The sequence below is a fragment of the Cyanistes caeruleus genome, chromosome 27, assembly GCF_971803275.1.
Source record: "Cyanistes caeruleus chromosome 27, bCyaCae1.hap1.1, whole genome shotgun sequence".
Lineage (NCBI taxonomy): Eukaryota > Metazoa > Chordata > Aves > Passeriformes > Paridae > Cyanistes > Cyanistes caeruleus.
In genome coordinates this window covers 2,923,973-2,950,796 of record NC_141727.1, presented here as the reverse complement: position 1 = coordinate 2,950,796, position 26,824 = coordinate 2,923,973, and the positions used below count along the sequence as shown (strand labels likewise).

At 65.6% G+C, this 26,824-nt stretch overlaps 4 protein-coding genes across 5 annotated transcripts; all 4 read right to left on the bottom strand.

Moving 5' to 3' along the window:
- Positions 1 to 185: 185 nt before the first annotated feature.
- On the bottom strand, positions 186 to 9,588 carry KCNH4 (potassium voltage-gated channel subfamily H member 4). 2 transcript variants are annotated; one of them, XM_086864657.1, is made up of 16 exons: positions 9,499 to 9,588; positions 6,805 to 7,038; positions 6,538 to 6,669; positions 6,254 to 6,396; positions 5,103 to 5,346; positions 4,752 to 4,909; positions 4,234 to 4,441; positions 3,920 to 4,114; positions 3,542 to 3,741; positions 2,953 to 3,202; positions 2,634 to 2,848; positions 1,723 to 1,770; positions 1,262 to 1,629; positions 1,064 to 1,164; positions 901 to 980; positions 186 to 815 (listed from the first exon to the last, which is right to left on the bottom strand). In XM_086864657.1, exons 1-16 carry the CDS (start codon positions 9,572 to 9,574, stop codon positions 354 to 356), a joined length of 3,114 nt encoding a protein of 1,037 aa, XP_086720783.1. In that variant the 5' UTR covers positions 9,575 to 9,588; the 3' UTR covers positions 186 to 353. The 2 variants fall into 2 exon arrangements, with proteins under 2 accessions (XP_086720783.1, XP_086720784.1); XM_086864658.1 differs by having other exon boundaries at positions 901 to 977.
- Positions 9,589 to 10,133: 545 nt separating this feature from the next.
- On the bottom strand, positions 10,134 to 10,632 carry HCRT (hypocretin neuropeptide precursor). Its single transcript, XM_023942492.2, has one exon. The coding sequence runs from the start codon at positions 10,630 to 10,632 to the stop codon at positions 10,315 to 10,317; it is 318 nt and encodes a 105-aa protein (XP_023798260.2). The 3' UTR covers positions 10,134 to 10,314.
- On the bottom strand, positions 10,134 to 22,197 carry LOC111939942 (inactive phospholipase C-like protein 2). The gene is made up of 6 exons (XM_086864339.1): positions 22,018 to 22,197; positions 15,371 to 17,860; positions 14,976 to 15,179; positions 14,296 to 14,371; positions 12,758 to 12,867; positions 10,134 to 12,669 (listed from the first exon to the last, which is right to left on the bottom strand). Exons 1-6 carry the CDS (start codon positions 22,195 to 22,197, stop codon positions 12,484 to 12,486), a joined length of 3,246 nt encoding a protein of 1,081 aa, XP_086720465.1. The 3' UTR covers positions 10,134 to 12,483.
- Positions 22,198 to 23,362: 1,165 nt separating this feature from the next.
- GHDC (GH3 domain containing) lies at positions 23,363 to 26,498 on the bottom strand. The gene is made up of 8 exons (XM_086864656.1): positions 26,187 to 26,498; positions 25,976 to 26,106; positions 25,325 to 25,901; positions 24,890 to 25,073; positions 24,729 to 24,800; positions 24,501 to 24,634; positions 24,283 to 24,371; positions 23,363 to 24,181 (listed from the first exon to the last, which is right to left on the bottom strand). Exons 1-8 carry the CDS (start codon positions 26,392 to 26,394, stop codon positions 23,981 to 23,983), a joined length of 1,596 nt encoding a protein of 531 aa, XP_086720782.1. The 5' UTR covers positions 26,395 to 26,498; the 3' UTR covers positions 23,363 to 23,980.
- Positions 26,499 to 26,824: the final 326 nt, after the last annotated feature.

Below are 26,824 nucleotides of genomic sequence, written 5' to 3'. Positions count from 1 at the left end.
TTTATTTCTCGGTGTGGCGGGGAGCGTGGGAGAGGCGGGGCGGAACAACACGAACTACAGCCGCGGAAGGGCGGCAGCGGCCGTGACCCCCGGGCAAGCCGGAGATCCTACCGGAGATCCCTACGGTTCCCCCCGGCCCCCTCCGCCACATCCCCGCCGCTCCCGGCCCCGCGGGACCCCGGGCGGGGCTGGCGGGCCCGGCCGGGGTGTAGAAAAGGCCCCGTGGGCGAAAAGTATAAAACCGTATCAAAATCCCTGGGAGTGTTCGGAGCGCGGCGTCCCGGGGGACTCCGGGCAGGGCCCGCCGGGCAGGGCCCGCCCGCAGCGGAGGCCCCGGGGAGGCTCCCCCGGGGTCAGTGCGAGCTGGTGGAGCCGGACCGCGGCTGCGGGCGGGCCCGAGACCAAGCCCCGGCCGAGCAGCCGGGGAAGGAACGGGCGGAGCGGGGCGGCAGCGGGGGCGGCTGCGAGTCCGAGCCCCGGCGGGGGTCGGGGCCGGGGGTGTCCCCCCGCGGCGGGCGCGGCCCCTCGGTGCCCAGCCAGGGGTGCAGCGCGGCGGCGTGGGCAGAACGGCTGCGGACGGGACAGCGTTTGGCCCGGGGGCTGGCGGTGGGGGAGCTGAGGGAGCTGGGGGGCACCGGGGGCGAGGAGGGCACCGGGGCAGCGGGCGGCGAGGGCCGGGGAGGCGGCGAGACGGTGGCAGGCAGGCGGCAGGGCCAGCTCGGGGGCTGCGGGGTGCCCAGGTGACCCTTGAGCAGCTCCATCATGCTCTGCAGCTCCCGGCTGAGGTGCGAAACCTCCTGGTTGAGGTGGTTGATCTGGAAAAGGACAGACAGCAGTGAGCACCGGCCGGTGTCCCCAGGGTTTTTGGGGACATGCACCCACCTCTGGTCCCCAGCACACCTCCTGGTTGAGCCGGCTGATGTTCTGCTTTATCTCCTCTGTCTCCATCACCAGGGCTGGGCCGCCTGTGTCAGTCCCTGCTGGGGAGGACACAGAGAGCGGTCGAATGCCCTGCCGAGCCCCCCGGGCCCGGGGCCAGCGCTCCGGCAGCTGCCGGCAGTACCTGAGGTGGGGGAATCCCTCGCACTCGGCGGCGGGTCCATGTTGAAGCAGAAAGTTTGTGACTCTGAAGTCCCTCCGTTGTCTTCAATCCCATCCACGACTCTAGAGCGGGAGGGGGTGAGGATTGCCCCGCGTTACCCCCTCACCTCTCTGCCGCCATCTGAGCAGCCGGACAAGGCACCGGCACCTCCAGCCGTACCTGGGACTGAGGTCGGGCGGGCCGTAAGTGTGCAGCGAGGGGATGAGGAGCTTGGCCGGCCTCCTGCCCACGCCAGCATCCCGCTCCAGGAGCCGGGGGTCCCTCCGGCACTGCGGGGAGGAGCTGCGGCCGCGGCCCCCACGGGCTGGGGAGTGGCAGCTGTGCCGCAGGGCTGAGACCTGGCCCAGCTCATCGCCCAGGAGGCTGCTCAGGGAGCCACGGCGCACGGAGCTGCTCAGCGCGGGCAGCAGCAGCTTGCGGCGGGAGGTGCTGCCAGGGGACTGCTGGAAAACCTCGTCGGGCTCCTCCTCAGCCTCCACGATGGAGGGAAGGGGCTTCTCCGGGGCAGCACCGCTCTCCGGACGAGGCTGCAGGCGGGCAGGAGGTCAGGACTGGCCCCAGCCCCAGCCCCAGCCCCAGCCATCCCCCGTCCTCCCCCATCGCCTCGGCAAGGGACGAACCTGTGGCGCCTGCGGCAGCCTCGGGGACCGGGAGTAGCGGCAGAGCCCCTGCGGGGAGAGCAGACGGTACCGGCTCAGCAGCGGGAGGGAGCCCCTGCACAGCTCCACAGAGACCACAGCCCCCCCAGCCTCTCAGTGCCCCCCTGGAAAACCAAGCCTACCCCATCCCCACACATCAGCCTCAGCACCAGCATCCACACCCCCTCACTCACTCTCCTTCCTCTGCTGCTGCCATGTCAATGGTGAGCTGCCCAACCTCGGCCTGGGTGTCCTGAGACAGAGGCAAGGCTGCACCCCAAATCCCAGCCCTGACTCAGCCATCAGAGCACCAGCTCTGTCTGGAGCATGCAGCCAGCTGGGGAGGGTGATGCAGGCACAGAACCTGCTGCACACTCCTGGCATTCTCCACTCTTGGTTTGTTTATATCCCTCCTGTGTTATGGACACGGTGGGTCTTGGTAGGGCTGTTTGGGGCCTAGAGACTGACCTCCCACACCACATCCACCAGGCTCAGGGGGGAATTGGGTACCATGGAGATGCTCCAGAGGAGATCCAAACCTCTCTCAGCAGAGCCAGAGGAGGAAAAGTGCAGCAGAGCCATTTCTGCAGCAGAACATCCCCCCGGATGCTGGAGCCATCAGCATGACTAAACCCACAGCCCCCAGCTGTGTGCTGCACTCCAGGGGGGACCTCAACTTCCTGCATCGCAAATGCTCTTTCTGCCAGTTCCCCGGGTTGGCAGAAGCAGGACAGGACATACCTGCATGCCGGGGTGGCAGAGCTGCAGCCCCCACCCCAGCCTTGGAGCCTGGGGACTGCGAGCAGGGAGCACTCAGACTCCCCTTCCATGGCCACGCTCAGCCCCAGGCCATGAGGACAGGAAGGAGCCTGAGAAGGAGGACACGCACCCACCTCCATCTCGCTGCCCTCCCGCAGGTTGAAGGTCAGGTCCTGGTGGATGTCAGCTGTGAACTTGCTGGCGTACTCAGGATAGAGCTGTAGCACTTCACAGAGCCCCCGCAGCCCGATGTGCTGAAGGTCACAGTAGGTCAGCGCCTTCACGTCCGCATTGGTCTTGATCACCTGGTCCGTGCTGCACAGGTCGGCTCCAATCAAATCCCCTTTGCCTGCAGGAGGGGACCAGGGGTGGGCTAGTGACACGAGCCCTGAGCCCCTCACTCTGCCGGCCAGCAGGAAGGGCTGGGGCAGAGCCCACGCCACCTGCCCTCACCCAGGATGGCCAGGACCACGTTGTCCTTCAGCACCTCGAGGGAGCCGGAGCAGACAAAGTAGTTGGCCTGCAACGCGTCGCCCTGGCGCAGCAGATACTCCCCCGGGGCACAGAATGAGGTCTTGATGTGGAGCGAGAGGGAGCGGAGGCAGCCCCGGCTGGCGGTCTCAAAGATGGGCAGCTGCAGGATGTCCTTGTTGAGGTGCATGGCCACATCCGCACGCAGCTCGTCGGGGAAGTCATGTAGGAGCTGGGGAGAGAGGAGCCGGGGCTCTGGGCACGAGGCACGGGGAGCAGGGAGCAGCTTTTCTGCAGCCCCAGGGGACAGATCCCCCTCCGGAGCAGGGAATCTCGCTGCTGAGCTGCCCTGGTGTCTCGGCAGTGCTCAGCAGTCCCGACTGGCAGAGGCGAGCTCTGGTAATCAGCTGCTTCTGCTCCCTATGCCTGTCCCGCTCCCCGTGCTGGCAGGAATTGGCCCCAGACCTGGTTCCTCCAGCACCACTGAGCTGGCCCTGCCAGCCCCATTGCTCCCTGCTGGGTGCAGGTCGTGGCTGGAGGGGGCTGGCCAAGCCCCACCAACACCTCCTACCTCGTTAGCATCAATGCCGTTGTTCACCGACCAGGTGGTCTGGAAGTACTCCAGCATCCTCTGCTTGAGCTGCTGGGGCAGGTGATGGACGCGGATGAAGTCCTTGAGGTCCTTCATGCGCGTGTGGTAGAGCGAGCGGCGTGAGTACATGCGCTGGATGATGGCCGTGACATTGCCAAAGACAACGGCGTGCATCAGCGCTGGGGGCAGGAGGGCAGCGTCAGGCCCAGCGTGGGGCACAGCTCGGGGGCACCTCCCCAAACCCCAGCCCAGGGATGTCTCACAGGGCACATGTGCCCATCATCTCCCCCTGGATTGCCCATCGGTGCCCTGGCAGCCCGAGGTGAGGGCCCTGCCCGGCCCCACTGCTCGCCTCACCCCCAATGAGCATGGTGCAGATGGAGAAGATCTTCTCGGTGTCGGTGTTGGCGCAGACGTTGCCGAAGCCCACGCTGGTCAGGCTGCTGAGGGTGAAGTAGAGGGAGGCGATGTAGGCGCTGCGGATGGAGGGGCCCCCCACCGAATTGTTGATGTAGGGAGCCTCCAGCCTCTTGCCCAGCTCGTGCAGCCAGCCTGCCAAGCACAGCCCGGGGTTAGCAGGATCCAGCTGTGAGGGCTGCACCCCTGGCACTGCTGCCCCACGGCACAGGGGGGATCCCAGCACTCCGAGCACGCCTCCACCCCACGCTCACCGATGTCCCAGGTGCGGGGGTCGTTGCTCTCCAGCTCCTTGCGGCCGATGACATACCAGATGCAGGCCATCCAGTGCGCCAGCAGCGCAAACATGGACATGAGCAGCGTGAGCACCATGGCGCTGTACTGCGAGTACCGGTCCAGCTTCTGCAGCAGCCGCAGCAGCCGCAGCAGCCGCACCGTCTTCAACAGGTGAACCAGCGAGGTCTGGGGGGCAGGCAGGAAGGTGAACCCGGTGTAGCTGCAGGCAGGGACAAAAAGGGACCCCAGCACCGCCCCCGGGGCAGGAACCCTTTGCCACCCCCACAGCTGCCAGGAGGGTCATGGGTTATAGGGCAAGGCAGAGGCAGCTTATCCCCAGTCAGCCTTGCACCCCTGTGCCTAACACCCAGCAGTCAGCCAGGGTCGTGGCTTGTCAGGGCACCAAATATCCCCAGGAGATGTGGGTGTTGGAGAGGGGCAGGGAGGTGGACAGCAGCTTTGCTGTAGAAGGTGTGTTTGTGCCAGCAGCACGCACCACGGTCACATTGAAGATGTAGAGCAGATCGAAGGGCAGAGCAGCGATCAGATCCACAAAGAACCAGGTGGCCACGTAATGGATGCAGATGGAGCGAGGGTCGTACACAACCTGGCCCGACTGGCTCACGTATGTTGTCCGGAAGTTCAGGATGATATCTACCCCAGGAGAGCAGGACCAGCCCTCACCACCCTTTCTGTGGCTGCCAGAGCTGAGCCAGGCCCACAGCCAACACTGAGCTCACTTCTGGTGTGCCCAGGAGCAACAGCAGGGGCACAGGAATCCCAACTCCCCTCTCCATCACCTCTCATCCCTGCCCCACCTCTACCCTGGATCAGGATGCAGACTTACCGAGGATGAAGAGCATCTCTACGGCGATGTCGCTGACAATGGTGCTGCGGGCAGCTGAGAGACTGTCCTCTGTGCCCGTGAAGCAGACGTTGTAGGGGACAGTGATAGCCACGTAGAAGGTGGCCAGCAGGATCAACCAGTCCCAGAGTGCCTTGAAGATGCTGTAGTGGAGCAGGATGAAGCGGGACTTCTGTACCGAGGCCACCTTGTACTCGGGGATGGACGGCTTGTTCTCAAACACGTTCTGCAGGAGCAAACATGGGGTGCTACGGGGATGGTGCAGGGGCCATCCCACACCAGGGGTGAAGGCCACCACAGCCACCCCATCTCCTGAGTCCTGCCAACCAGCTGGCAGCCCCTGATGCCAGGGTGATGACACCCTTCTCCTGCACTGTGGTCACCCTCAGAGATGGGCACAGAATGGCCAATTACAGCACATCAATTAACACAGTGTCATTGCTATTAACAGTAATCCCCTGGCAGTGCCAACTGCTGCCTGGAACCGTCTCAGGTGCCAATTCACATGCTGGGGCAGAGGAGAGATGAGGGCAGAGCCAGGGCCATCCCACACAAATCCCCAAAATTCAAGCCTGGTGCACTGATATCGTTTGCCTAATGTCCTGGGGTGACTTTATGACACTCATCAGCTCTGGGACCCAGCAGCTCTCCGACCCTCTCTCTGGCCCACAGCTGCAGGTGGTGCCCTGTACTGGGCACAGCAGCCTGGCACAGGACTGACTCTGGTCCCTGCCCCAGCTGGCAGCCCCAGAGCTCTGGCACCCTGGTAACAGCACTCCCCAGAGCCAGGATGGCTGTGCTCAGAGCCAGGGCTTTCCTGACAGCGTGTGTGTGAGGAGAGGCACAGCTCTGCCACAGCTGCCAGGTCTGCTGTCTCAACAGCAAGATCTGGGCACCCTCTGGGTTCTCCTGCTGCCAACCAAACACAAGTGCAGCGTGGCTACGGTGTGGCTGCCAGAGCTGGGGGGCAGTTCAGTACTTGGCAGGCCAGGGAGGGATGTGCATGGGAACAGCATCCCAGCGAGGCTGGGTGAGGCTGGGGGCTATTGTCAGGAGAGCTGCTGCACTGCCAGTTCACCACAGCCCCGGAATGGGAGGCACTGGGCAAAACTGAGGGTTTCCCAGGTCCTTACACGGTTGATTTTCATCTCGCCACGGTCTCTCCGGACAAACTGGCTGCTGAGCTGGTGCAGCATAGTCCTGCCCTGCCTCCGTGCAGCCCTTAGGTGTGAGTTCCCAGGCTTCTTGCTCCTCTGTTTCTCACTCCTTTGCTTCTCTGCAGTGGACAAGGCATGCTGAGTTAATGAGAGTGCTGGGACATGGATGTACATGTTCCCCACCAGGGAACCACTTTGTCACGTGCCCACTGCACACACTGCTCCCTGAATCCCATCCCCATTCTACAGCCATGGCTCACCCTCCTTCTTGTCCCCAGGGTAGCTCCTGCCTCGGCTCTCTGTGATGTCCTTGAAGGAGAAGAGGAAGAGCACCACCTCCCCCTTTTCGTTCTTGATGGGCATGATGTCCAGCAGGCACCAGAAGGCAGCTCCTGGGTGAAGGAGAGAGTTGGTGAAGGCAGGGCAGCTCCCTGACTCAGCAGCATCCCCCCAGGGCCATGAGACCGCGATGGGGCCAAATCCCAGCTGGAGCTGTGGCCAGGGACCCAGCCCCATGTGCCACTCACCACCCTTCTTGTAGAAGCAGACCTCAGTCTGGTACTCCTGCCTGCTGTCCAGCGCCTTCTCGATGCTCTGCAGGATGGGCTCGCTGGTCTCAGCCCCGCAGAGGAAGCGGCAGCTGCAGTTCTTCTGCATGACCTCGGTGCGGGCAAAGCCGGTGAGGTCGCAGAAGCCATCGGAGCAGTAGACGATGGGGAAGCCACAGCGGCCCTGTGCATTCGCCAGGATGAAGTTGCTGTCTGAAAGGAGACACAGCTGCCCCCGAGGCCTTGGGGCAACCTCAGAGGGCATGATCAGCAGCCCAGCCCTCCCGGCCCCCCATGTGTCCTCTGGGAAGTGGAGCTAGATCTCCACGTGGCTGCTGGCTGCCCCTAGCTGCTCCCAGAGCTTGCTCATCCCCTCTCCTGCTGCCCCCAAGGTCCCAGCCCAGGCAGGACCCCAGCCCCATGTTCTGGAAGGGGAAGGAGCCCGGATCCATCTCCTGGCCCCCATCACCCACGCGAGGCAGCTCACGCCTCCCCCTCGCCATCTGCCACTCCAGCTCCGCCGGGGCTCAGGGAGCTTAGCGGGAGCAGCAGCTCCCGGCTGGGCATATCCAGCCCAGAGGTGCCCAGCTGTGGTGCTGACACCCCCAGAGGTGTGGGGTGCTAGGACACCAGCTGAGAGGGTGGGAGAAAAGCCACGAGCCCATGGGAAGTCAAGGGCCAGTGCCCAGCTGCCATGAGCCAGAGAGGAACCACAGCATCCTCGGCCTCTCAGCAACACAGAGCCTCCCCAGCATCACCCAGACCTGGCAGCGGGAGGTGGCACCAGCCACAGGAAAGTCCTTGCCAGCCCCGTGCCCTGCCCAACCACAGAATAGCTGTTCTGCCCCCCAGCCACAGGCCCTGCCCCACAGCACCAGTGGGACAGGTGGGCTCACGTTAGCAGGGTGCCAAGGAAGCAGGTGTGCAGCTGGCATGGACTGTGGTGGGAACCATTGTGGGCAGACCAGGTTATTCCCAGCCCCAAAATGGCCTAAAGTGGTGGGTGCCCAGCACAGGACCCCGGCACCACACAGCCAGGATCAGGAAGATGTGCTCTGCTCCCTCTCACAGAAGAAAGGAGCCCATGGTGATGCCAGGACCCGCACACCACGGGCAGAGCGGTGCCAGGGCAAGGCAAACGCAGCGAGAGGCTGCGGGAGGGAAGGGATGCAGCCCCGGCCGATGGGGGTGCCGTGGGGCCACCACAGCACAGCTCAGCCCAGGATTAGCTCGGAGAAGCAAAAATAGCCTGAAGCTGTGACTAAGGCCAGATTTTGGCTCTGGGAAGCCGGGATTATGGTGATATCCAGGATGTGTTATTAGAACAGAAAACAAGGGTTTGGATTTGGGAGTGGCTCGCCGAGCTGGAGGATGTGGCCCTGGCAGGCTTGGCAGACCCCAGCCATGGTGGCCAGTGGGCCTGGCCAGGTGCCCCGGGGCCCAGAACAGCAGCTGCCCGGGAGAGGCAGGGTTAACTCCCCTCGGGGTATCACTGCGCTAAACCCTTCTCCATGGCAGATAAAGCCGATAAGAGGCACATCAAACCCGCAAAGCCCCACACCGGTTAAAAGTGCCCGGAGGCGGTTGGGCAGCTGTGGACGGGGGACTGCCAGGACACTGGAGGCAAAGCCAGGCTCTCCGGGGCAAATTCCCAAGGCTTTAGTGGTGGTGTTGCAGTCAGCTTCCCCCAGAACCTCCCAGGAAAGCCTGATCCCGGAGCTCTGCCCCTCCGGAGGGACAGCGGGATCACAACCATGAGGCACAAGTGGCTCTGCCCTGTCACCTCCAGGAACAGCTCAGTCAGAGTCGGAGAAGAGAGATTTCTCACACCTTACAGCCCCAAGAGTAACATTCCAAATTTCAGCTTCCCTGGGCAAATGACCCCTGCGCCACCAGGGCTGCCCCGTGTCACTCCAGGGCAGGAGACAGCTCGGCAAAGCAGCAAACACATGCTCCAGAGTGCTCCGATTGCCTCGACAGTGCCCTGGGAGGTGGCTGCGGGCTCCCAGGAAGGGAGGAGATGATTAGCCATGCAGTCAGCTGGCCCGGGAGACACCTGCTCCAGGTGTTTTTAAGGTGAAGCTGAGGTCAGCCGTGAGCACCGCCCGTCCCCGGGTGGCTTCATGGTGCCGGCAGTGCTGGAGCTGGCGTGTGGCGCCCGGACATCACCCACCCCGGCTTCAATCCGTCCCGGGGCCGGCACAGGGACACGGGGAGGAACTCGGGGGCCGGGGAGGACACGGGCACGGGCCGGGGCAGCGGAGGGGCCCGGGGGTCCCGGGTCAGCCCGGGCGTATTGAGCCCGAGCGTGCCCTCTCCGGATGTCCCCCGCCCCTCCCGGGGCCCCGCGCGTCCCTCCGGCACACACCGGGATCTGTCCCTGGTGCTGAGCGCGGCTGCGGCGACACCGAGCGGCACCGGCAGCGGGGAGAGCCCCACGGGGGCGGCCCGGGCCACGGGCACGGCGAGTCCCGGAGCACCGAGCCCAGATACGGGACGGTCCCCGTACGGTGCGTGAGTGACCGCACCCGGCCGAGGCTCCGGCTCAGCGGGGCCGGGCCGAGCCCTGTCCCCTGTCCCGTCCGCCGTGTCCTGCGGGGCAGCGCCTCTCCCCACCCGGTGTCCCCCCTCCGCCGCCGCCACGGCCCCTCCCCGGTCCCGTCCCAGCCCTACGTGTGCCATCGAAGCGGGTGGCGATAGTGTCCAGGAAGGTGTTCTGCGGCGCCAGCAGCCCCTTCATCACCGGCATCGTCCCGCCCGACCGGCCGGCCGCCGCGGGGCTGCGGCGGCGGGGCTGCCTCCGCCGCCCCCGGCCCCTCCGCGGCGCCGCAGGCTGATCCCGGCCCGCCCGGGGCTCCCGCCACGCCCCCGCTCCGCCCCGGCACCGGGAGGGGCCTCGGCACCGTCGAGCACCGTTCCCCGCCCGCGGGTGGGGCGGTCTGGCCCGGGGGGGCTCTGGGTTGGAGGCGGCAGGACCCGCTCGGCATTGGAGCCGCCGTACCGGGAGCACCGGGACCCGCTCGGCATTGGAGCCGCCGTACCGGGAGCACCGAGAGCCGCTCGGCCCCGGAGCCGCCGTACCGGGAGCACCGAGAGCCGCTCGGCACTGGAGCCGCTCGCCCCCGGCCCTCCCAGCCCCGCGGGGGCTGCAGGAGGAGCGGGACCCTCGGTCAGCCTCTGTCCCGGTACCGCGCCCAGGCAGCTGCACGTCCCGGTGCGGGCAGATGAGCCCGGTCCAAGCGCGGCTCCGGCAGCTGCCCCAGCTCTGCGCCCGCCCAAGCCCTCCCCAGAGACACAACAGAGCCGGGTGACATCAGGCTACCATTTATTGTAAAAGGCCGCGGTGCCCGCGGTGCCCTGAGCAGGCCGGGCCAGGGCCAGGGCTGGGAGGAGGTATCTAAAAGTGCTATTTACACTGAGCTCCGGCTGTGTGTCCCCGGAGTGCCCCCTGCCAGGGATCCCCTCTCTGTCCCGCTGCCCCCGTCCCATTTAGTAAAAGCTCCTCGCAGCTCCCTGGGCCTGGCTCGTTCTCAGATCCTTCCCTGAGTGTCCCTGGCACTCCCTGGGGCCGTCAGGGCTGCTGTCAGCACCTCTCGGCACCGCTGTCGGCTGGGCGACCGTGCCCGCAGGGCAGCCCAGCGTGTCGTGGCAGGTGGTGCCAGGGTGCTGCCCGCGCTTGCCCATGGTGAGGATGCCCGCAGCGTGGTTGCCGGAGCCATGGAGCAGGCGGTACAGCCGGCTCTGGAAGGCCAGGGGGACGCTCTTCCTCTTGCCCAGTGTGAGGATGCCAGCGGCGTGGTTGCCCATGCCGTGCAGGAGGTCGTAGACACGGCAGGAGCAGGTCTTCTGCCGGCAGCAGTGGGGCAGGTTCTGCCGGGCAGCAGCCAGGGAGCAGAAGAGGAGCAGGAGCAGGAGGCAGGCAGCTCGCCGGGGCTGCCAGAGCAACGCGCAGCGTTAGAGCAGGGCAGGAACAGAGAGGGGGGAACTGCAGAGCCCCAGGACCCTTCCCCCTGCTGTGCTCACTGATGTTTCAACTCCTCCCTGCCCTGGTTGTTGCCACAGCGGCCCAGCCCCACACCCGAGGTGCACCTGGACTGTCGCCCTCCCCTGTGTTCCAGCCAGCAGCCAGATGTGGGTGTCCTCACCGCAGCCCTGCTCCGGCACCCAGCAGCTGTGGCAGACACCCCTCCTCTCTGCCCAGTGCCATGGCACAAGCAGTGAATGCTGCAGGCACTGCACGCCCAGCTCCCTCCCAAGCAGTTCCCTCATCAGCTGCTGGTACAGTCGGGGAGTCCCGGGGATTTGCTGCACACTCGGAGACTCCCAAGAAACCGGCCAGGCCCTCCCACACCCCCAGCCCTACACTCTGATCTCCCACCCATCGCTGTTCTCTTGTCCCCAGGGGCTGCAGTACCCCAGCCCCACCTTGGTGTTGGGCACGTCCATCCTTGCTGGGGTCTTCAGGTGGCCGAGCGGCTCTGGGGCATGTCCCATCGGGCAGCCGACAGCACGGCACCCTCACTGCCACTGCCACTTTATAGAGCCCGGCACAATAGTGCTGCCAAAAATACCGCTGGGCCAGCGGCAGCGACTGGTCTCTGGGAGACGTGGGAGCGCTGTGGCCGGTAGCCCGGAGACCGTCCAGGCCTTTCCCCTCATTTTTCCCCTCATTTGCACGTCCCCATTGTGAGGGTACTCACTGGACGGGATGCCTGGCACTAATGAGGCCGTAATTGCCCCCGGGCCGCGCTGCTGGGCTGGCACAAATGGGCTGAAGGTCAGCGCTGGCCGCTGCTCAGAGCCCCATTAGGCTAATTAAACCCCCGAACAAAGGGCTGCCAGCAGCTCTACTGCTCCCTGACTGACGTGGGGAGCCGTCACCCTGCGCTTGGCTGCTACCAGGGAGGGATGGTGCCACCAGGGTCCTGTACCTGCTGCCACCCTCCATCCCCTTTGGTGACACCATCCCATCCTGCTCCTGTGCCTGGAACAGAGGGAGCCACAGGGCACCAGGGACGGTCTTGCACTCTTTATAACACTGCACAGCCCCCGCCTGACCCCAGACCACCTCCAGCCTTTGCTTGTGCTCAAATCCCTTGCCCTGGGGGTTGAACCCAAACATTTCCCTGATGCCAGAAGCCACGGGGACACTCTGACCCCACATCTGCTGCACCAGAGAACCTCTCAGCTCCTCTGTATAGTGGGGACCCCAGGGATGCTATGGAGGTGACAAGACCAGTCAGGATCCTTCCAGCCCCAGCCAGGTTTTCCCCAGGGCTGGTGAAGGCCAAACCTGCAGCCCTGGAGAGGGTGGGCAGAACTCCAGACCTGGGGCTGCTTTTCCACGTGGCATCTGGCACAGCAGGCTGGGTACATGCACATGGGCACTGGGGTACCAGCATCCCACTGGCCCCTCGGCAGAGTACTGGCTCCAGAAGCAGATGGAGGGGATGGATGAGTCCTCTGGGAGCTTGGTGGGGCAGAAGGGAGCAGGGACATCTCTCCCCAACCTCTACACTGAATTCTGGTGCAAGTCCCTCAACACGGCAGAGCACAGGCACCCAGCCTCACACACATTCCCCGGGCAGGCTGGGGCTCCCTGCTCCCGGCCCCTGCGGCCAGGGGTGCTCAGTCCGGGCCCCGAGCCCCAGACCGGGGTCAGCAGGACGCTGTGTCGCCACCTCCGTCTGTCTCAGGGATGGGCTCCAGCGGAGCTTGCAGCCGAGAGGGTTCCGGCGAGGCTGATCCGTTCCTGCCGATGCCGCAGGACTGCCCCGCGTTGTGGATCTGCCACAGGTTGTCCAGTGCCTCCGCCTTGGCATGCTTGAGGAGGTCAGCCTGGCCCTGCGGGGAGGAGACGGGGGTGTGTTAGGGTGCAGGCAGGAGGGTGAAGGGGCAGGGCAGAGGTATCCCTGCAGCCCTTGCCCCTCACCTTGAGGACGGTGATGTTCCAGGCGAAGCTCTCCAGCGCCTTCTGCAGCTTGTGCCCCCTCAGCCCTTCCTTGGCCTCGATGCGGTGCAGCTCCTTGTGGAAATCCATCCCTGCATTGGTGGGAGAGGTGCTCAGTGGGTGCAGGGACATCGGCACAGGGACAGCCACCACCCACGACCAACAAGGACCAAGCCAGAGGGATGCCCTTTGCCCACCATGGGGTTGCAGGCTGGGTGGGCTCCCCCCTGCCCAGGGAGCCTCAAGAATCCTCCATGGCCCAAATGATGGGCCAATGGAACCCCAAACATCCCAGCACCATGGCCAGCTGTGGCCTGTGGCCACTCTGGACCCCAGAGGTCTGGAAGGGCAGCGGAGACCCTGGGCAGAGGCACAACTCTTGAATTCCATGGCTCATCTGGGGGGGAATGGGAGCAGGGCCCCCAGACCCCCCCATCGGAGCGCAGACCCCGTCACTGTGCCCCACGTGACATCCCCTGAGTGGGTGCTATATTTACCCCTCCTGACGCAGCACCGGCTCTGGGCCCACGCGAGGGTTCCCACGCAGCTCGCTCGCCCTCGCGCTGCCAATCAGCGCTCCCACGGCCCCGCGCCCCCACCGCAGCTCCCCGGACCCCCAGCTCCTGCCAGCCGGGTTCCGGCTGTGCTGCCACCACAGGGGCTTGTCCACAGCATGGCCGGGGTGAGAGCAGGGACAGGCAGCACGAGAGCACGGGGGTGGGGGCTGCAGCCGCCAAATTGCTGCCTACCGGCACCCCTGGAACCCCTGAATCCCTCTGCACACCCCAGAATCGCTCTGCCCTGCAGCACCCCAGCGCAGCAGCCAGAGCAGCACAGAGGGCACAGCACCAATCTGTGCCCTGCAGCTTGTGCCCCACTGCTCCGCTCCCCCAGCGCTCGCAGCAGTGGCAGAGCTGAGCCAAGAGCTTGGGGAGATTTCCGTCTGCCGCGTAGGCAGGGAACAAACACGGCTGCTGGCAGCGAGGCTGGCATGGCGGGGACAGCAGAGCAGGGCCCCCTCCTTCTTCCCCAGCCCCTCCAGCTCCTGACACTCTCCCAGCCCCAAGGGGAGCCCACAGAAGCCTCTGGAGCTGGTGGGGCTATCCCTGTGGGTTCCCAGCCAACAGAGGGGCCACGCAGCCATCAGGGCCTGGAGTGGGGCCAGAGGTCCCAGGCCGCTGCCAGAGTGGGGGCACCTGCGGGGAGGACCAGGGCAGGCGGCAGCAGCACCTGCCTGTGTGGGTTCTGCCATGTGTTTGGGAAGTCTTAACACTCAGTTGCCATTTCTGCCGTCAGCCCTAGCCTGTTATTTCTGGCACTAATTATGTTCTGGTTTTTGACAGCTAATGACTCTTCCCCGCTTCCTCATCAGCCTCCCCCACTCTGCTTGCTCCCTACCACACAGCTCTGCAGCCCACCCACCCACACCCTGCCCCAGTGCAGGAAGCCCTCAGCCCCAGGACGTGCTTGGGTCCACAGCCAGAGCCAGAGCGGAGCTGGGGCTGCCCTGCAGGACCCACCTGCCTGCTGTGCCTGGATGAGCTTCCCGTACACGGCGTCGGCAGACTCGATCAGCGTCCGGCTAGTCTGGATCATCTAGGGAGAGGGGCAGCGTGAGGAGCTGGCCAGCCCTGGCCCTGTGCCCCCAGCCAAGTGGATGAGGTGATGGGGCTCATCAGGGGCTGTCCCCACACCAAGCCCAGGGCCTGGTCCTTCCCACCTCACCACACATGGCTGGGTATGGTGTGACCTGCACCTGGCCAACGGCCAGGTTCCCTTCAACACAAAAGAAGGAAGCAGCTCTGGCTGTGGCTATTAATGGGATTTCTCCCACCTGGTGGGACCAGGACGAGGGACAGGCAGTGCAGACATAGGGGAGGGGCTGCAGTGTCCAAGGGTCAGATGATCTGGGCAAGCCTGTGCCTTGGCAAGACTCCTTCCTGGGCAGCCCTGATGCAGCCCCCTGGCCACTCACCTTCCCCTGCCCCAGGATGGGGACAGTGAGCTCACGATTCCCCATCCTTGGACCTTCTGATCCATCCCACAAAACCTGCCTGGGTTCATCCCACAAACCTACTCAAGTTCATCCCATAAAAACTGCCTGGGTTCATCCCACAAAACCTGCACCACCACTGGCTGCTGGTCCCTCTGATCCCAGGGAGCCTCCCCAAGGAGCTGAGCCCAGCAGGACGGCACTTACCGTCTCGTAGGCAGTGAGGACCTTGCGCAGCAGGTCAGGGATGGGGCCCTGGGCCTCCATGGGGGGGTACTGCTCTGCCAGGTTGAGGGTGACACTGGGTGCGCTGTCACTGTGCAGCAGCCACGTGGACACCGTCAGGATGCACTGCTTCATATTAGCAGCGGGTGTCAGCCCACACAGCTCCTTGAAGGAGACCAACGCATTCTGCAGAGACCAGTGTCCAGCGTCAGTTCAGCTGGGCAGACCCCCAGGAGCACCCCCATTTCCCACAGCTCTCTGCTTCTCGCTCACATCCCCTGGGAAAGGGGGGACAGCCTGGCTTCCCACCACTCTCAGTCCAGCCCCATCCTCCCCTGCACAAACCAGGTCCCCGGGTGCCTCTGCGGGGTCCATACCTGTACATTCTCCCGCAGGTCAGTGGCCTCCCGCAGCGGCTGGGTGGCCGTCCGGAAGACTTCATCGATGGCTTTGATGCCAGTGGCCTTGGTGGAAGTGTACTCCCGCACTCGGCGGCCCCGGCGCCCCGCCAGCCCCCGGCGGTGCCCCTTGCCCCCACCACGGCGGTCAGTGATGGCCACATGCACAAAGAGGGTGGCGTGGGGCAGGGGCTCCCCGGCCAGCGACTGGAGGGGGACATGGCGGTAGCCAGGCTGCAGGCACTCGAAGGGGATGGTGTACTGGGCAATGAACTCATCCCCAATGTAGTCATCGTCCAGCACAACGAAGCGCAGGACGGCCAGCTCCGGCAGGTTGATCTGGAACTCCAGGCTCTCGTCGAAGATGGGGTTGTCCCCGCTCTGCAGGGCTGTCTTGGTGCGGTGCTCAGCACAGTCGGCCGGGATGCCATGGATTTCAGCACAGACATAGGGCTCCACAACCTCCCCCTTGGCCCCCGAGCCCTTGGGCTTGGGCAGGTTCTGCCCACTGATGACCTTGAGGTGCAGGAGCTGGGCAGGCACCCCAGGCAGGGAGTCCTTGGCGTTGGCACTGAAGTAGGAGACCTCCTCCCGCATGATGGCCGGGCGGAGGACGTAGCCACAGGCCCCGTTCTGCCGGAACCAGCCCGCATTCAGGTCCATCATGAGCCCTGGTGTCTGGTAGTTCATAGCCACCATCTGGCAGCCGCACTTCCAGAAATCCTGGGGGTTCATGTTGCTGGCATCGATGCGCATGGGGCTGGGGTAGATGCGGGAGAGGAACCGCTTGTTGTAGCTGACCAGCTCAGCCGGGCACTCGTTGGCGAAGCGTCCCGCCTCCACCTCGCTGAAGGAGCACATCTCCCAGTAGCGTTGCCCACGTCTCGAGCTCTCAAAGTCCTGGAAGGGGACAGCCTGGCAGAGGCTCACCAGCTCCGAGAGCTCACGGCTGAGGCGCACCCGCCGCAGGCCACCTCCCTCCGGTGCCTCCCGGTCCTCCTGGCCCAGTCGCCGCGCCAGCTCCCAGCCTTCCTCCTCGTCCGACACCTCCCCCTCGCTGTCCTCGCAGGTGGGCGGCAGCTTCTTGCCCTTGATGAGGATGCGGCCCTTGAGCTCCTCCGGGGACGGCAGGTAGGACGCCACGGGGTTGGGGGGCTCCAGGTACAGCTTCTCCCCCAGCGTCTTGCGCAGGCACTGAGCAGCGAGTCGCTGCTGGGGGGCCGAGCAGCGCACCACCAGGCAGAGGATCAGGGGGTAGGCGGAGGCAGTGAAGGCGTGCTGGTCAATCAGCCCCACCACGGCACGGAAGGGCACACAGGAGGCAGCTGAGGGGCTGGTGTACACCACGGGCTCACCCTCGGGGCCGTCCCACAGCACCAGCTCGATGCTGCGGCAGCCCAGGCCCAGGGCACTGATGTAGCCACTGATGTCTGAGCGGCCCCAGAAGTTGTCCTCCAGCAGGCAGGCGCTGTGGGCAGAGCTGATGTAGTAGTGGGAGAGGGGCTGCGCCATGTCCTGGCAGACCTTGCGGTGCTGCGGGTCAAAGATGGAGCAGTCAGCAGAGAGCAGGTAACGTGTGAAGCCGTCGATGGCCAGGTAGCCCTTCTCCCGGCCCTCCTTGGAGGGTTCATACTTGCTGACGATCTCCAAGCACTTCTCCTCTGTCACCCCCTCCATGCCCTGCTCCACCTCCAGGAACATCAGCAGGTCCTTCACACCCAGGTATTCCTTGTTGCTGGAGAACTGGACCAGCAGGAAGAAGATCTCAGGGCGGGTGCAGAGCTCACAGTATGCCTCCACGAAGAGGTCACAGGCCACCTCCGTTCCAGGACGCTCGCTGGCCTTCTGCAGTTCCTTGAACTTCAGCTCAATGGTGGAGGTCTTCATGCCAGGGTTGAGTGCTTTGATCAGCTGCACAGCCCGGGACACAGGGATGCGGCCAGACTTCTCCAGGTCAGCAAGGTCAAAGACAGAGGAGATCCAGGATGTCCGGAGGCTGGGGTGGCCAGTCCCAGGTGCCTCAGGGCTGTGCTTTCCATAGGACACCAGATAGCGCAGCCCCATCACCCAGGCACTCACCACATCTGCTGAGCTGGCCACCAGGTCCAGGGACTCGTAGTTGTCTCCATAGATGATGGAGAAGGCGCACTCGTCTGGGAACTGGTCGGAGAGGCCATTGCTGCGCAGGACAGGTGTCTTCTTGCCCACACGCACCTCTTTGACCGATTTGATCTCGATCTTGGCCTTCTCTGAGTCCTTCTTGGAGGGCTCCCAGCGCACGGAGCGCATGTCGGCGTCCAGCACGAAGAAGCGGCTGTACATGCGGGAGTTGGAGCGCACCTTCTTCAGCTCACAGCCCTCCAGCATGAGGGAGATGCAGGCAGCTGTGCTGTTGATCTTGCGGTCATTGGGCATGGAGCTGAAGGACACTGTCTTCTTCTTCTGTGCTGGCCGCTGCCGAGAGCCATCCTGCCAGGGTGGGAAAGGGGCAGAGCCATCAGGGACAGCCAGGCAGCACAGGCCTCACCAGTTCCTGGCATCCTCCTTCCCCATGGTCCCCCCACCCCACCCCAGCCCAAAGTAGTGCTTAGCACTGCCCCAGGGTGCCCCAGCACCACTCTAAGCCCAGTCCACACCAGTCCACCCCTCTCCTGGGGGCTGGGAGCCAGCTCCAGCCCTGGCTTTCCTCACAGCTCACTGCCTGGCTTATTTTAACTCTGCTTTCCTTCCTTCCTTCCTGCTCCTGGCCCTGAGCTGGATCCTTCCCCACTGCTCGCTCACCCTCACAGGCACAGCCATGCGCCAGCAGCCCAGCACACCCCTGGCTGCTTGGCCTGGGGACACCAGAGGAAAACAGACACCCAGCATGTGATGCATGAGCAGAGCTGCTCCTGGGCAGCCCAAGGCAGACCCCTGCTCTCCTGCGAGGAGCGGGGCAGGACAGTCCCTGCCAGTGCCACATGCTGGGGACCACCATGGCCACGGCTCTGTCCCACAGAGCGCAGGGTCACGAGGGCACGGGCTGTTTGCTGCCAGCACCTCATACCCACACTCTGTCCTGCCTCACTACGGGGAGGGGGACCCAGCTGCCACGGAGCTGGCAGGGGATAAGGGGGAACAGCAGGGCCAGGAGTGTATTATGGGATGGATTTCATTAAGCAGCACAGTAGGAGGAGATTTAATCCACTTCTTCAAGATTATGGTGAGTCACCTCTAATCTGGTGGTGTCTCTGTCAGGGGCAGGTCCTGCTCAGCTGCCCAGGTTGGACGTGAGGGATTGCTCCCCTTCAGTGTCCCGACAGCTTCCACAGCTCCTGCATGGGGCTGCACCTGGGCAAGCGCATCCCGTGCCTGATCCTGGGTTGGGATCTGCCCCACGGGGTCAGGCAGCCACAGCCAAGGACATCCGGGATAGGTCACTCAAATAGATGTGTGGCTTCCCCAGGGAATGGGGAATCCTCCAGGGATGCCCAGGGAAGGAGGAACCAGCACCAGCCCTGAGCCCCCTGTTAGTGCCAGGCATATCCTACTACTCCGGAGCTCGGATGTGGTGGCTGTTTGCATCCTCTCGCTGCCAGATTGCTCCAGGGAGCTGGCCGAGCTCCAAGACCCTGCCTCGGTGCCAGCCATCCCGGGTCGGCAGGCGCTCAGCGGCAGGTCACGCCATCGGCCAGCCCTGCGGGGAACGACTCGACGCCGGATGCTTCCTGCGTGCTGCAATCTGAGCGCCCCACTGACAGGCAGCCGCAGCCCCCAGCTGGCCGAGGGGCGATGGGCACCGAGGGCCGCACCTCCTGCCCCCCGGCAGGACCCCCGCCTCTCTGCGGACCCGCTCCCCGCCCGGCGCACCCACCCCGAGCGGCTCCGCACCGGGCCCCACAGCTGAAAACAGGAAATCCATCCGGAAAGGAAACACGGGCGGGGGGCCTGCGTGCACCCAGAGCCAGGGACCTGCTTCCAGCTGTGCCCGCTGCAGGCAGCCACACACACCCCACCGGCACCGGCACCAGCCCCGCCGGTTCCCCCGCACCCCGGCTCAGGGCAAAGCCCGAACGCCCTCCCTGCAGACCCCCACCCTCTCAGGGGTAGATAGGGGAGGGGGTGCCCGCTGCAGCACTTTGGGGTGCAGATGGGTGGCACAGAGCCAAGAGCGCACACAGACCCCGCTTCTCCCTCTGAACGGGCAAACAGCGAACAGGGGATGCGAGGAGCCTCCCGTCTGCAGCCGCCCTGCGCTCCTCGGTGCGGCCTGGGGACCAGCAGGGAAGAGTCTCCGCTCCCTGGCAGCCTTTCCCAGGCTGTTCCCGGTGGTCTTCAACCCGGGGGACAGCCCACGGAGTGCTGGGCGAGGCGCGGCAGGAGCAGCGCAGGCAGGTGACGAGTAAGGCAGCAGTGGAGCCGGGAGGACACGGTGCCCATGGCCGTGACAGCATGGAACACCCCCAGACAGAGGGCAGAGCTCCGGCCGGAGCAGGGATGCTGCTCGCTGTGCCACCGAGCTGGCAGGGAGCAGGCAGGGCTCCACAGAGCGAAGCACAGACCGCGATGCCGACCGCGGTGCCAGTGGTGAGCGTGGGCTCACAAGGAGGGCACGTTCCAGCCCAGCTGCCTGCCCTGCTCAGCCCTGCAGCATGTGTTAAGCACCTCTTCAGCCAATTATCTCCTTCATTAGTGCCCTGGTGAGTGCTGATGCCCTAATCTCAGCCTCCACGTGACGGCCACCGTTACCGACCACATAACCCACTCTCAAAGCAGGGGATGGAGAAGAGTCCGTCAGTTGTCCCTCCTTTCCCTTTATCCCGCAGCCTGGCCGTGACGTGACTCATCTGCAGCTGAATTCCCCAGGTCCCGGGTCTCCCCGCTACCCCTCATCCAGCGTGGGCAGGGGTGCGGGCAGGCAGCAGCCCCAGAGCTGAGGCAGTGGGAGGCCAGGCACAGTCAGGGCTTTTCTACCGTCGCTTGTTCCCTGCCAAGAAGAGAGCGACTGACACATCCACTCCCCGCGGCACCAGCTGCCACTCCCCGGCGAGGGGCCGTGGAGTCAGATCCCAGCAGAGGCACCACACAGCTCCTGGGACTGGCGTGCGATGGGAAGGGGGCTCGGGGGGCAGAGCAGCAAAATGCTATGGAAGCGAAACCTCCTGCAGAATATCCAATACCCCCAAGTCCCTCTCAGCCCACGGGACCATCAGCCCGCTCCGCTTTCAGCCTGGGAAGAAAGAAGGGAGCAGGTCCTCTAGCCAGGGCGCAGGGACACTGCAGGGGACAGCTCTGAACCCCGGTGCCCCAGGCCCCCCTGTCTCCACACAGCCAGTGAGTCGCACTTTCAGATTCACTCCTCCAGCCTTTTCTGGAAATCCCAAAAAATAACAGAGCTGGCAGCTCTTTCCACATGTGCCTCCGCTGCCGCCCAGGCCCCGGATGGACTCGGGGATGCACAACGGATCGGCACAAGCTGGGGACACTGTCCGGGTCTGACCTCCCCCGGGCCAGCGCCCTCCCTCTCCAGTGCTGGCCCTGGGCCACCCGACCTTCACGTGAGGCCAAATCCCGCGGTGACGCAGGTGGTGACAGGGATGTGCCCGGCCCGGTGCAAGCGAGATGTTCACCACCCCCAGCCAGCCATGCCCACGGATGGTCCCTGGGCAAGGAATGATGCTGGTCCGTCCCGGGAGGAGACCTCGGCAAGGTCCCCAAGGAAAGCGGGCACAGACGGTGCAGTGGCAGCAGCCTCTGGTAGCACGGGAGCACTCGCAGGTCTCGGTGCCGTCACCGCGTGGGCACAGCCCGGCCGCCCCCGCAACAGTTTGCAGCGAGAGCCCAGGCGGGCGCGGGCAGGGACTCAAGGTCCTGACTCCGCTGTCCAGAAAACTGGGCTGGGGCACCACGGAAACAGCCCCCTCACCGGGTATTAATAGCACCGGAGCAATCCCAGCTTAAAATAGGCTGCCGGGAGCGGGGAGGCAAGTCCCGGGCGGACGTGACCTATTGTGTCAGCGAGTACCGCTGGCATCAGCACAATCAAGGGGGTGCATTTAGGAAAGCACACGTGGGATCCACTGCCCACCCAGCTGGGAGACCCCCCTAGACCCCGGCCCCACCACGGCCCGGCGATACCAACATCAGGTGCTGGGAGCAGACTGCGAGCTGCTCAGGCCAGGCCCGAGGCTCGGCGCTTGTCAGGAGAGAGCACGGGAGAGCAGAGGCTGCTCCAGGGGCAGGAGCGGGCATCTTCTCACGGGAACCCAGGGGTGTCCTGAGCAGGACCGGGTGATGCTGCAGCGCGGCCACGGCACTTGACAGGGCGATCCATGGACACTCCACAGAGCCGGGCCGGGCCAGATTGTGCCCTTGGGGACCCTGGGTCCGGGCAGGGCGCGGGGACGCCGTGTCAGTCCCGGCGTGACCAGCACCGCGGGCAGGCGGCGACCCTCGGTCGCCCGGGGGATGCGGCTGCTCTGCAGCTCCTCGGAGCGGCTCCACGGGCACAGGGGGAGCGAGGAGCGGCGGACAGAGCCGGTGCGGGGGGACGCGGGGCTCGGCGGGGGGACACGGCTCGGCACCCCAGCGCTGCGCAGGTGCCGGGCCCGGGGCGCGGGGGGGCCGGGCCGGTGCGGGGCTCTCACCTTCATGATGCTGGCCCGGGGCGCGGCGGGCGCGGGGCTCCGCTCCGCCGAGTCCTCGCGGCTGCTGCTGCCTGAGCCCGAGCCGGGGCTGCCGCCGCCGCCGCCGCGGGGCCCGTTAGGCAGCGGCGCGGCGGGGCGGGGCGAGCCCGGCGGCGGGGCGCCCCGGGACCCCTCCGCCATCCCCCGCGGCCTCAGGGCAGCGGCCGCCGCGGGGCCCCGGGGCGCCCGGAGCCTGCGCCCGCCGCCGCCGCCGCTGCGGGCTCAGTGGCGGAGCGGGCGGGAGGCGGCGCGGCCGGGAGGAGGAGACGGGCCGGGCCGGGGGCGGGGACGCGGCGGGGATGGGGATGGGGATGGGGATGGGGATGGGGACTGCGCGGCCCCCGAGCACCGAGCTGCAGCGGCGGGGCGCGGACGGGCACCGGGCACCGGCACCTTCCAGCGCCGGGGCATCCCCGGCCTCCGCCCAGCACCGCAGCGTCCGGGCCCGGCAGCCGCCCCATCCCGGTGGGATCCCGGCCGACCCCGCACCCTGCAGCCGGGCACGCAAACCCCGCCTGGCACCCTTCAGCCGGGCACCCGCACCCTCTAGCCTTGGTACCAGCAGCACAAATGAGCCTGCACCCGAAACAAGCTGCACCCTGCAGTCGGGCACTCAAATCGACCTTGCGCCCTGCAGCCTGGCATCCAAACCCAGGCGGGCACGCAGCAGCCTGGCCCTGCCCAGCGGGTTCCACCCCAGCGACCTCCCCTCCCTCCGGGGTGGTGCCCGGGCACGGCGGCGCAAGCAGAGCCGCCCAGCGCAGCCCTGGCCCCGCACGGCTCTGCCAGGCAGCTGCCTCAAGGCTTTTGTTGCGGGGGCGCTCCCAGCCCAAGGCAAAGCTTCACCGCGACCTGGAGCAGAAATTTTGCTCCAGTTTTTTTCCAGCAGGGATGGGAGAGCAGGCCTCAGCCAGGTTCGTGCCTGGCGGGGGTCTCGGCTGTGCTGGAGGATGCTTTGCTTTGTGTGAGCCTTGTTCAAGGGATCATCTCCTGCCCACGGCCCGGCTGCCCCCCAGCAGCAGCTGCGGCACAGCAGGTGCCCCCCACGCCCTCACCAGCCCTTGAAATAACCCTTAATGAGCATGGGGGGAAATGACCAGTCCCTCCCGATAGTACACATGTGCCTCAAAGGCACAAAGAGCCTCAGCCCCCAGAGCACAGCAGCCACTCTGCTGGTTAAATATTCATGGCTGTCCCTTCCCCAGGACCCCCAAGAACAGCAGCAACTCCTCAGCCCCCAGAGCAGTCAGACTGCTTGAGCAATCTCTTTAATGAGGATTAAAAATAATAGTCTAAAAAAAATCAATCCCAGAGTTCGGTCCTTTATTTATTTTTAAGAGATAATCCTCCTTTATTTTGCATTTGGTTTTTAAAACATTAAAAGCAGCCTTCACTGGAGCTTATTTTTAAACCAGTGGACACGCACTGAAGCCTGACTGGGGCTGCTCTGTGGCACCTGCCACCACCAGCCCTGCCCGCAGTGTCCCTGCCAGGGGACAAAATGCCACAGGGCCCCAGTGCTCAGTGATGAGCCACGGCTCTTCTGCTCTGCCTGCTCCTGCAGGTTTCCATTGAGCCCTCTGCCTCAGCCATGGGCTGTGGTGCACTATATGTCCCTTGGGAAAGGCACAGGCACCCACTCCTCTGTGGCTGCAGGTGCTGCCAAGGCACTGAGCGACCCTGCAGCTGCAGGATTCCCCTGCCCCGTGATACTCCCAAGCTCTTGCTCCATCCCCACGGCAGCACTGAGTGGTGCCCACCGGTGCCACCACAGGTCACGGTCAAGTTCACTGTCTCCATTTGCTCCAAACCCTTGGGGCTGGGCACCCTTGCCCCCATGCCCTCCTGCCCCTGGGACATGACCCCTCCTCAGAGGGTGCATGCCAAGGGAATCCCGGGGTGGAAGGGGGACCCCTAGGCTGCCCTACGAGATGACTGATCCCTGGATGAGCCGCAGCAGCTTCTCTTGGCGCAGGACCCTGGGCATGGGCATGGGGGAGCCCAGAGCTTCCCGCAGCTGGGTGAAGCTCCCGGGCCTCACCAGGTGCAGGCGCAGGGGCCCAATGCTGCCCTTGAAGCGGAAGGATTTGTAGATGGGGAAATCCTCCTGGAGACACTGGTCCAGCTGCAAAGAGAGGGCAGCTGCCTGTACTGGTCCCACACTGCCATAGCAGTGTCCTTCAGCCACCCCACACAGCCCCAGAGCAGAGCCCGTGTCCTGCTCACCCTGTAGCGCTGCCCCTCCGACAGGTCCCGCAGGCCCTGCAGCTCCATGAACACCTCGTAGTGGGGGGCACAGGGTCCCGAAGAGTCACCTGGGCCAGTACCATGGGAATGTTAAAGCTGCCCTCAGCCCCCTGTCCTCTGGGCACAGGAGGGCTGCAGAGCTCCATGCAGTGCCAGCTACACTTTTGGGGGGACTTGGAGAGCTCAGGAGGACTCACCCAGCAGGCTGCTCTCCACACAGACATAGTCAATCAGGCGAGCCCCTGGCCACATCCTCAGGGTGCGGCCCAGGCTCTGGCAGAACTGCTCCTCAGGGATGCTCTCACCTCGCACACTCAGTGTCTGGCTCTCCCTGCAGTGCAGGGACACAGGGTGGGTCACTGGCATCCTCCTGCTAAGACAGGCCCAGCTCCCAAAGGTGAGGGGCAGGGGGTGGGTGTCCTCACCTGCGCACAGGTTCCACCACGGGACACTGCTTGTGGAAGCCGGTCACCTTCAGCACCTCCCCAGTACGGCACCTGCGTGGGCAGGGAGAGTGTGAAGGGGAGAAGGGTGCATGGGGCTGGGGGAGGCAGACCCCCAGGGCTACACAGCAGGGAGGAGGCACCTGTACTCTCCTGGCTGAGCTGTCACAACCAGCCCATACTCGCGTCCCTCCCAGAGCTCATCCAGCAGCACCGTCCGTGGCTCCCTGGTGGCCAGGCAGGGCAGGAACTCGCAGAAAGCCCAGTCAGGGCACAGCAGGAATTGGGGCGCTGGCTCCAGTGGCCACAGGTTTATACCAAGCAGGGCTGGGCAGAGGCATCATGTGCCAATGTGAGCTTCCCCAGACCCTCCCTTGCCCACAGAAGCCTCACCCCTCTCCAAGGGGCAGAATTTTGCTGGCGCCGGGACCGAGCCGTTCTCAGGTTGCAGGAAGCGAATGCAGCAGAGATGCACCAGCATCTGCTGGGGCAGGGAGACCTGTGCTGCCATATGGCAGCAGCTCCCTGTGGGCACCCAGGGCAGGCCATGGGGCCACACCGGCGTGGGGGACACTCACCTCCTGCTGCCTGGTAGAAGGGGCAGTAGAAGGGCAGTCCCTGGCAGTCGGTCTGGCAGAGGGAGTCGCGGTAGAGCCGCTCCGCGCCATGCGCCGTCCTCACCACCACCACCTCCAGCTGCGGCCACAGACGCAACACGATGCCCTCGAAGCCACGGGCGCACTCAGCACGGAGCTCGGCTGCCCGGGCAGCATCAGGGGACAGCAGCGCCTGCAGCTGGTCCCGCACCCCCTCGGGCAGGCCGGGCTGGGGGCTCAGCCTGCCCAGCGCCAGCTCCTGGGCCAGCCGGGGCCATTCAGTGCGCAGGGCCAGCAGCGCATCGTGCAGCTCGGCCGCCAGCCCGGCCTCCAGCACATGCAGCGCTCGCTGCCGCAGGGCAAAGAGCAGCTGCAGCCGCAGCGCAGCCGCCCGAGAGCGCAGGGTGCCCGCAGCGGCCGGGGTGCAGTACAGGCTGGGCAGCGGCCACCCCGCCGGGCCGCGGGGACAGCCAGGGCTCCAGTGCAGCACGGCCGTGCCCCGGCGGGACAGGGCCCGTGGAAAGGCGGCACCGAGGGCGTCCAGGTAGAGCAGGGACCCCTGCGGGGAACGGGAGGGTCAGGAGGGCAGACCCTGCGGGGATCCGCGCCCACGGCGCCCGCCGCTCCCCGCACCTGCAGCCGGGGGTCGGGGCCCCAGCAGCCGGGGAGCAGAGCCCACAGACGCGGCGGGGGAACCGGATCCTCCGGCGCTTCTTCCCGGCAGGGCTGCCCCAGGGGATGCCGCTCTTGGAACTGCTCCGAGCCTGCCGGGAGAGGCACAAACTGAGAAGGGCAGCCATGGGACCGACCCCTTCCCGGCCCCCCGCCGCAGCCCCGCGCTCACCGCCGGCGGTCCCGGTGCCCAGCAGGCGCCGCAGCCGCCGCTCCTGGCTCAGCCGCACGTCCCTGCCCAGAGCCTGCAGCCGCCGCCGGTACCGGCCCCCAGCGCGGCGCAGAGCGGAACGGAACAGGCGGTGCCGCAGAGCGGGGACGGCCACGGCCACCACGGCCACCACGGCCACCACCGCCGCGACCGCCACCGCCGGCAGCATCGCGGAATGCGGACACCGCCCCGGGGCAGGGACTCGGCCCCGGACCCCCCTCGCCCACGCGGCTATTCCGCCTCCGGCAGAAATGACGGAGAATTATCGCGCCCGGCGCCGCCCCCCCTCCCCGCTTTACTTTTATTTTCATTTTCGCCTTTACACAGCACACCCGGAGCCCCCCGCTCGGCGGGGAATTCAACAGCAATTGAGCCCCGAGTACCAGCGCCCTCTACCCCTCCGACAAGATCCTTCTTCGAAAAACAGGGCAATTGATCTGGTTTACATTGCTTTTTGCCCAGAAGAACGGCCCCAGCCCCAGCCCAGCCCCAGCTCCCCAGGGCAGCCCTCCCACCCGGACAGAGCCCCCCAGATCCGCCCAGCTTGTGCCAGTGGAGGCTCAAGACTCTGCCCTCGAGGACAGGAACCCCGACCACCA

Coding starts and splice junctions, on each gene's coding strand:
- KCNH4 (XM_086864657.1), bottom strand. CDS start 9,574: ATGCCGGTGATGAAGGGGCTGCTGGCGCCGCAGAACACCTTCCTGGAC. Junction 3,742..3,919: donor CTGCACCATGCTCATTGGGG/GTGAGGCGAGCA, acceptor TCCTGCCCCCAG/CGCTGATGCACGCCGTTGTC. Junction 816..900: donor TCAGCCGGCTCAACCAGGAG/GTGTGCTGGGGA, acceptor GTCCTTTTCCAG/ATCAACCACCTCAACCAGGA.
- HCRT (XM_023942492.2), bottom strand. CDS start 10,632: ATGGGCAACCACGCCGCTGGCATCCTCACACTGGGCAAGAGGAAGAGC.
- LOC111939942 (XM_086864339.1), bottom strand. CDS start 22,197: ATGGCGGAGGGGTCCCGGGGCGCCCCGCCGCCGGGCTCGCCCCGCCCC. Junction 17,861..22,017: donor CCCGGGCCAGCATCATGAAG/GTGAGAGCCCCG, acceptor CCACCCTGGCAG/GATGGCTCTCGGCAGCGGCC. Junction 14,372..14,975: donor TCCTCACTGCCTACGAGACG/GTAAGTGCCGTC, acceptor CCCTCTCCCTAG/ATGATCCAGACTAGCCGGAC.
- GHDC (XM_086864656.1), bottom strand. CDS start 26,394: ATGCTGCCGGCGGTGGCGGTCGCGGCGGTGGTGGCCGTGGTGGCCGTG. Junction 26,107..26,186: donor GGGCACCGGGACCGCCGGCG/GTGAGCGCGGGG, acceptor CTCTCCCGGCAG/GCTCGGAGCAGTTCCAAGAG. Junction 25,902..25,975: donor GCCCCGACCCCCGGCTGCAG/GTGCGGGGAGCG, acceptor CGTTCCCCGCAG/GGGTCCCTGCTCTACCTGGA.